This window comes from Geotrypetes seraphini, chromosome 1 (genome assembly GCF_902459505.1).
Source record: "Geotrypetes seraphini chromosome 1, aGeoSer1.1, whole genome shotgun sequence".
Classification (NCBI taxonomy): domain Eukaryota; kingdom Metazoa; phylum Chordata; class Amphibia; order Gymnophiona; family Dermophiidae; genus Geotrypetes; species Geotrypetes seraphini.
The window spans coordinates 215,769,637-215,778,462 of NC_047084.1; the positions used below are offsets into that span (position 1 = coordinate 215,769,637).

General features: G+C 46.2%; 1 protein-coding gene across 4 annotated transcripts in view; it reads left to right on the top strand.

Annotated features, from left to right (window-relative positions):
* Positions 1-8,540, top strand: part of TEC (tec protein tyrosine kinase) — a 223,842-nt gene extending 215,302 nt beyond the window's left edge. For all 4 annotated transcript variants that reach the window (XM_033945988.1, XM_033945979.1, XM_033945998.1 and 1 more), the window contains one exon: positions 7,403-8,540. In XM_033945988.1, coding sequence (XP_033801879.1) covers positions 7,403-7,474 — 72 coding nt within the window. In that variant the 3' untranslated portion in view covers positions 7,475-8,540. The remainder of the gene's footprint in view (positions 1-7,402) is intronic.
* The last annotated feature ends 286 nt before the right edge of the window (positions 8,541-8,826 follow it).

Sequence of the window (8,826 nt, forward strand, 5' to 3'; positions counted from 1 at the left end):
CATACATGAGACACACACTGTAGAAATCTGCCTGACTTTGTTCTAATGTTCCAACTACTGAAATTGCTGTTGAAGCCCTATCTAACACATCCTAATCTGTCTTACCACACATGGAACAAAGACCATAGAAGTCTGTTCAACACTGGCCTTACTGTAGTTCCTCACAGCCAGAGTCGCTGTATAAGCAGTGCTGCAAGTCTCCCCTCCCCCCAGCGATCACGGCAGGAGGGCACCCAACCCCTCCTGTAGACCCCCCCAACGGCCCTCCCGACAATCGCAGCAGAAGGGTACCCAACCCCTCCTGCCGGTCCTCCCAATGGCCTCCCCTAAGATCGCCGGCAGGAGGGTACCCAACCCCTCCTGCTGGACCCCCCCCCCAACGAACCCTCCCACCCCGGAACCCCCTTTGTCTTACTTTCCAAGTTGGACCGGACGGCTCCTCACACGTATGGCCAGCAGGCTTGCCTCCGTCCAAATGAGGCGGGCCCGCCCCTACCCTGCCCAACCCACAGGATCCTAGGGCCTGATTGGTCTAGGCACCTAAAGCCACTCCCGCTATAGGAGGGGCCTTAGGTGCTTGGGCCAATCAGGCCCTAGGATCCTGTGGGTTAGGCAGGGGAGGGGAGGGGCGGGCCCGCCTCATTTGGACGGAGGCAGGCCTGCTGGCCAGACGAGCGAGGAGCTGTCCGGTCCAACTTGGAAAGTAAGACTAAGGGGGTTCCGGGGTGGGAGGGTTCGTTGGGGGGGGGTCCAACAGGAGGGGTTGGGTACCCTCCTGCCGGCGATCTTAGGGGAGGCCATTGGGAGGACCGGCAGGAGGGGTTGGGTACCCTTCTGCTGCGATTGGCAGGAAGGGTTGATCTGACAAATGAGGAGCACGGTGAAACACAGGTAAATAGCGGTTCCTAGAAGGGGGTACATTGGCCTGCGGGGACAAACCTGTTCACCGTTTCCGCGGTCGGTGAATGGCCTTGTCCCCGTCACCGCAGCGACTGCTAGTTTTCTTCCCCGTTTTCGGCGGTGACCCGCGCCTTAAATGCGGTGGCCGCGGGTAAACCGTCACCGTGTCATTCTCTACTTGGGAGTTCTCATCCAGGAAGATATGAAAGCTGCTAATCAGGTGGAGAAAGCTTCAGCAAAGGCCAGACAAATGCTGGGTTGCATCAGAAAGAGCTTTATCAGCCGAAAGCTGGAAGTCGTACTACTGTTATACCAGTGGTCTCAAACTCAAACCCTTTGCGGGGCCACATTTTGGATTTGGGCCGCAGAAAAAATATTTAATGTCTTATTAAAGAAATGACAATTTTGCATGAGGTTAAACTCTTTATAGCTTATAAACTTTCCTTTAACAGTTAAAAGGAAAGATATATAAACTATAAAGAGTTTTACCTCATACAAAATTGTCATTTCTTTAATAAGACATTAACTATTTTTTCTGCGGCCCTCCAAGTACTCTATTTTTTCTGCAGCACTCACATTTAAAGTTTAATATCTTTTCTTTCTCAAAACTGGCACATTTCAATCACTAAATTGAAAATAAAATCATTTTCCTACCATTGTTTGGTAATTTCATCAGTCTCTGGTTGCACTTTATTCTTCTGACTGTGCATCCAATATTTCTTCCCTTCTTTCAGCCTCCTGTATGCTTCCTCTCCTCCAGACCTCATTCCCTCCCCCAACTTTTTCTTTCTTTCTCTATGTCTGTCTTTCTCTGATTCTGTGTCCCATTTTTTGCTTTGTTTCTGGCTCCCTGCCCTCCCCATGCCACCGCCGCCGGGGAATAGGCTGCTGCTGCCGCCGCCATCGGGAACAGGCCGAGATCTCCCTGCTTCTCTTCTCCACGGGGCCAATTCTAACATCGGAAAGGACGTTCTGGGCAACCAGGCAGTGATTGGCTAGTCAGAACGTCCTCTCGACGTCAGAATTGACGTCGGGCGGAAGAGAAGCAGGGAGATCAAAGAACACGGTGCAGGCCTGTTCCCCGATGGCAGCGGTGAGAAGGGAAGGGAAGCAGGTTGGGCACCACTGCTCTAGACGAGCCGTGAACCGCACTCTAGGGAGAACAGTGGACCGTCCCCACCTCCTCCTTGGTACGCCACTGGAGCAGCAGCGTGGCTGGTCGGCTCTTCCGTGGATAGCGCAAGGAGCTGCCAACCCGCGGCTTTGAATGGAATGAGCCGGCCAGACACGCTGCTGCTCCAAAACGAAGAGAATGATCGCGTCCAGACCGCGGGCCGCAAATAAAACTTGGAGAGCCACATACGGCCCGCGGGCCGCGTGTTTGAGACCACTGTGTTATACAGATCCATGGTGAGACCTCACCTGGAGTACTTTGTCCAATTTTGGAGGCCACATTATCAAAAGGATGTGAAGAGAATGGAGTCGATACAGAGAATGGCCACTAAGATAGTCTCAGGATTTAAAGACATCCCATATGAAGAACGCCTGATCAGACTGCGCTTATATTCTCTCGAGGAGCGCAGAGAAAGAGGGGACATGATAGAAACATTCAAATACATCACGGGTCACATCAAAGTGGAGGAGGAAATCTTTTTTCTAAAGGGTCCCATGGCAACAAGAGGGCATCCACTAAAACTTAAGGGAAGAAAATTTAATGACACCAGGAAATACTTCTTCACCGAATGGGTGATTGATCGATGGAATGATCTTCCACGCCAGGTGGTCGAGGCTAGTAGTGTGCTCGACTTCAAGAGTCGATGGGACAAACAGGTGGGAGTACTACAGAGTTATGCTCAAACGATAGATACTCCAGGGAAGAAAAGTTCTTGAGTAGGCAGACTAGTTGGGAGGGAGGGTTCTTGGGTGGGCAGACTTGTTGGGCCGTCGGCCCTTTTCTGCCATCATACTCTATGTTTCTAAGGAACTGAAAGGGACCATAGCTGAACTGCTTCTTCTAATAGCCAATCTGTCGATCAAATCGGGAAAGATTCCGGAGGACTGGAAGGTGGCGAATGTTACTCTTCAAGAAAGGTTCGAGGGGGGATCCGGGTAACTATAGACCGGTGAGTCTGACCTCGGTATCGGGAAAGATGGTAGAGGCGCTGATAAAGGATCACATCATTGATCACCTTGACGGACACGGTCTGATGAGGACCAGCCAGCACGGTTTCAGCAAAGGCAGATCTTGTTTGATGAACTTGCTGCACTTCTTCGAGGGAGTAAACAGCCAGATAGACAAGGGTGACCCGGTCGACATTGTATATTTGGATTTTCAGAAGGCGTTTGACAAGGTTCCATATGAATGACTACTTTGGAAAATTGCGAGCCATGGAATCAAGGGTGAAATACTCACATGGATTAAAAACTGGCTGGAGCATAGGAAACAAGAGAGTGGGGTAAATGGACAATACTCGGGACTGGAAGAGCATCACCAGTGGGGTGCCGCAGGGTTCGATGCTTGGACCCGTGCTCTTCAACATCTTTATAAACGATCTGGACATAGGTACGACGAGTGAGGTGATTAAATTTGCGGATGATACGAAGTTATTCAGAGTAGTGAAGACACGGGACGATTGCGAAGATCTGCAACGTGACATAATCAGGCTTGAGAAATGGGCATCGACATGGCAGATGAAGTTCAACGTAGATAAATGTAAAGTGATGCATGTCGGTAACAAAAATCTCATGCACAAATACAGGATGTTCGGGGCGGTACTTGGAGAGACCTCACAGGAAAGGGACTTGGGAGTTCTGATCGACAAGTCGATGAAGCCGTTTGCGCAATGTGCAGTGTCAGCGAAAAGGGCGAACAGAATGCTAGGAATGATAAAGAAGGGGATCACGAACAGATCGGAGAAGGTTATCATGCCGCTGTACCGGGCCATGGTACGCCCTCACCTGGAGTAATGCGTCCAGCACTGGTCGCCATACATGAAGAAGGACATGGTACTACTCTAAAGGGTCCAGAGAAGAGTGACCAAAATGGTTAAAGTGCTGGAGGAGTTGCCGTACAGTGAGAGATTTGAGAAACTGGGCCTCTTCTCCCTCGAACAGAGGAGATTGAGAGGGGACATGATCTAAACATTGAAGGTACTGAAGGGAATAGACTTAGTAGATAAGGACAGGTTGTTCACCCTCTCCAAGGTAGAGAGAACGAGAGGGCACTCTCCAAAGTTAAAAAGGGATAGATTCCGTACAAACATAAGGAAGTTCTTCACCCAGAGAGTGGTAGGAAACTGGAACGCTCTTCCGGAGTCTGTTATAGGGGAAAACACCCTCCAGGGATTCAAGACGAAGTTAGACAAGTTCCTGCTGAACCGGAACGTACGCAGGTAGGGCCAATCTCAGGGCACTGGTCTTTGACCAGAGGGCCGCCGCATGAGCAGACTGCTGGGCACGATGGACTACTGGTCTGACCCAGCAGTTGAAATCTTATGTTCCCTCCCAGACTTACTGCAGGCCTCCGCCAGGCTACCAGGCTCTGCACCCAGTCCCTCCTCCCTGCCCTGTCCATCTTACCTCCTCTGCCGCAGGAATTCCTGGTGGTCCTGAGGTGTAGTGTGCAGGTGCGAGCTTTCCACCTCCTGCCCTGCTGCTAACTTGGTCAGCTGTGAGTTCCGGCTTCAGCCGCTGAGCGGTACTGAGCGGGAATGCGCTTTGGCACCGCTGCTCGGCGCTGAGCAGCTTCCTGAATAGCTCCTGCAAATTCTTGCTCGCAGGGAGAGGGGACAGGGTAGCGAGCCTGGGAGGGAAGGGGCTTTGTGCAGTGTCTTGTAGGGAGGGAAAGTGGCTGGGTGCAGTGCCTGGCAGGGAGGGGGCTGGGTGCAGAGCTGACAGGGATGGAGGGAAGGGGGCTGGGTGCACAGCCTGACAGGGAAGGGAGGGGGCGGTGGGTGCAGATCCTGGCAGGGTGCTTGAGTATGAAGCCAACAGACTTAAATTCGAATTGACCATTTTTCCTCCTTTTTGGGGGAAAAATGGGGGTCTTGACTTATATTCATCTCAACCTACATTTGAGTATGAAGTGGTGTATGGGGGGGTGAGTCTGATTTGAGGGAAGAAGGAAGGGGGTTGTTAAGATAATTAATATATATAAGAATATTTAGGGAATTAATGTGTGTGCAGGATGGTTTATAGGGAGGATACATTTTCTTCCTTCTGTTGTCCACTCCAGCCTCCCTCCATCAATAACGCCTGCTTCATGGCTCTAGTCATCCACTTAATATAAATAGCCAGGCCATCAGGAAACCAGGAGCCTCTCTGCACAGCAGCTGCCACTTATCCTTGGGTCTCTGCTGGTGGGGAAGGTGAGGGGCTTCATCTGCTGTCCAGCATGGCCTCTTGTTGCAATTGCTTCAATATCTTACTAATTAATCACATCTTCAGTGAGGGCTCATGTTCCCATTCCCTGGTTACTCTGTTTGCTACCAGGCTGCCACATCTTTGGGCACTGGTATCTGGCCTCTTGCCATCTAGCTGCTGCATTTTCTGTTGAGCTGTTGCATCTTTAGATGGTGGGGCTTGACCTCTTCATCACTCTTGAAGGTCTTACCTCAGCTATCTCTTTGTAGATACAGAAACATGTATGTATAGATGGGGACTGAGACTCAGTAACAGGCACACTGTAACCGGCAGCCTCAGGGCAAGGTGCCTTGGGCCACCGGTACAAGAAAAATCTCTTGTGAGCCGCTGCGGGCAGCACAAGGGAAATAATATAGCGTTTAGATAAGGACACCACCACACCAGGTAAGTTCTTTTCAAAATAAACTTGAGCTTTAATTCTTAAAGTAAAAATAAATATCAAACTTTTGTCAGGATGATTCTGTTCATAACTCAGACTCAATGTCCATAAGGCAAAACTAACTAAGTTGCCAAAGTTCACAAACTCATAGTCCATCAGCATGTATCCAAAAGAAAAGAAAAACTCAAAATACACAATCTTCAGAGTTGTATCAATTCCAAATAAGTCAGTGTAATTACACTGGCTTCCTCAGCATCAGAGTGCTGGCCAGACAGAGTGCTCCATGTGGTGTTAATCTGCCATGAAAATTGGCCCTCTATCCCACCACTATGAACACGGGGCTAACCCCTCTGTCTGGGACTGGGAACAGTTCACTTCTCCCAAAGAAAAAAAAGAAAAACAAGTTCCAACAATTCAGTCCTTTACCAAGTTCAAAAGATAATTTCTTTTGTTCTTCAGCTGCCTTAAAATAGTCAGTACAGGCAAGCAATTAACAAAACAAACTTTCAAAAACATTCAATAGTCAGTCACTTGCCTCTCACACAGCATATCTCCATATCTTCACTAGGCAATTCAACAATGGACTCAGCATTGGCTTCCAGTTCCATATCCTGTGTCTCCTCCAGCAGATTAAGAGACATGCCTACACCAGCCTCTGTTAGCTCCATAGCTTCTGGAGTTTGGTTGACATTCAGAGCTCTCAGCCCTGAGTGCTGGAACCTGTCCTCTACAAGTCCCTGCTGCTTCTGATTCTCCAGTAACTGGGATTTCAGGTTAAGGAGTCTGCAGCCCCGCCCAAAGCCCTCATGAGGAAGTGATTTCCTGTTAATCAGCCTAGGCTTGTGTGGGGGATGGGAATCCTGCAGTATTTCCCTCCTACTCCCTCTACAGGACACAGAAGGAAACTCATTCACTGACTGAAATTGGGTTTTAAAAGTAGGTAATTGTGTGGAGCCTAAACCTGACTTGTGCACTGCTCTTGGGACATTCCTAGCAGGCATAGTCTGCTTACCACAAAACTCAGTTAATACAAAACACTGAACAGAACAAAAATTTTCTACCTCTACGTGTCTGCTCATAAGTCATGTTGCTTAAATATAATCCTGAAAGTTCTAATCGAATCTAATATTTGTGCATCGCACAAACCTAAACAGGCTCTAGGCGACTCGAAGAATGAAAAGGGTAGCTGGGGTATAGAGGGGAGGGGAGGATAGGAAGGACAGGGGAAAGGAGAAGAAGAGCCTAATGGTGTCCATAGAGATCTTAGTCAAACTAAGCAAAGACAGGTGTCTATAGGAATCTTGTAGGTATTAATTGTCAAACAGTAGAGTTTTCAGTTTCTTCCGGAATAGGGCGTGGTTGGCTGTTCTTATTGTCTTTGCAAGATCATTCCAAATTTTGATTCCCAGGAAGGTGAACATGGAGTGTGTGGGGAAAAAAGTTGTCCTCAGATGAATTAAGTTTCTAAAACAGGGGAAATTGTTTGACATAGGACAAATTAAGATGTTTGACTCCACTCTTACATATGACTTATCTAGGGCAGATTTTTTAAAAAGCCACTTCATCTTTCTTCTGAAAAGTTAACAGATTTTTGTGTCTACAGTTTTTGTAACCCTTACCATTTCCTTTTATTCATGCACATTTATTCCATTCAACAAAAATGAACATGCTTTTTGATTTAAAATTGTCTTTCATTTCTAGAAGCCTGAGGGACGGCCTACATTTGATGAATTGTTGCATGTGCTTGCCCAGATAGCAGAAAATGAAGACTAGCATTGGTAGAAGGACTTCATTACCTGAATGACCAGTATCTCTAGAGCATGGTGCTCTGGAGTATGAAGACTGTTTTGTCTCAACTGGAATTAGTTGAGACATTTTGAAACAAGTACTGTAACTTTAGATATTAGTCTTGGAATAGCTAGACTAATAGTACAGAGACAGGCCTAATTCTATAAAAAGCACTTACAGTTAAGCACCTAGATTGGCATGCTTAGCCAATTTAGGTGCCTAAAAATTTTTTTATTTGGTTCAATTAGTGCTGTTAATTGAAAAATGCCATTAAAATCAATAAAATGTAAAAAATTAATTTGCTGGTAGTTGCCTAACTTAGTAGGCACTTACAACTTTGATATAGGCGTCTACACTAGGCAACTAAATGGAAAGTAGGCATAGTTAGGGGTAGAGTTTGGATGTGGATTGAGGTAGGTGCTGATATATTAGGCCATAAAAACCCTTGCCTGATATACTGGTGCCTAAGTCGATTTAGGCACTGCGAGGTGCAATTTTACAAATGTCATTTAATTTTGAATTACATGTACTAGATGCCGTTTCCCTTGGTGCCTACTGAGTTAGGTGTCATTTATAGAATCAGGCCCTTAATTTTGTATAGCTTAAATTCATCACATTTTAATGTTTCATTGAATGTAAAAAAAAAAGTATTCTGCACATTGTAAAAAGAAAAGTTGTAAATATATTTATATAAAATAGGATTCTTTTCTTGTACATTTTAGATTTTAACAACTCTTACATTTTAAGAGGTAATATAGCAAAACAAAATACATGAGAGAATATACTTTGTGGAATTGTATAAAATTGTAATGATTGATTTGAACATTTCCTTTGCAATGTAAAGCCCCCTTTTACAAAGGCGATTATCGCGGCAGGCCGCGGTAATCGCTTCAATGCCCATAAGGATTCAGTGAATGTTGGAGGTTTTTGCCGCACTGCAGCCGCTACCACCCCTTTGTAAAAGGATGGGGGGAGGTAAATTACTAATTGCATCAGTAAAATAAAGAGTATTTTGTATTACAGTATTTGAATAAACAAAATGTTTACCTGCTGTTTGGATCCTGGAGTATTATTTGTGTATTCATTTATTATTTAAGTTTAGAAACAGCCCATCCAACAAAATAGGCAAATAAAATAGCAAACATACTATAAACAGTGACACAAAAACAATAAAAACACAGTATAAATACTTAAATATCTATATAAAGCATAGGGTAGTAGAAATATACTTTATCTGCATCTTAGATCATGCCAGTTGATAGTTAAAAATATATCTGAGACAAGCCCCATAGCTTACACCAGGGATAGGCAATTCTGGTCCTCGAGAGCCACAGGCA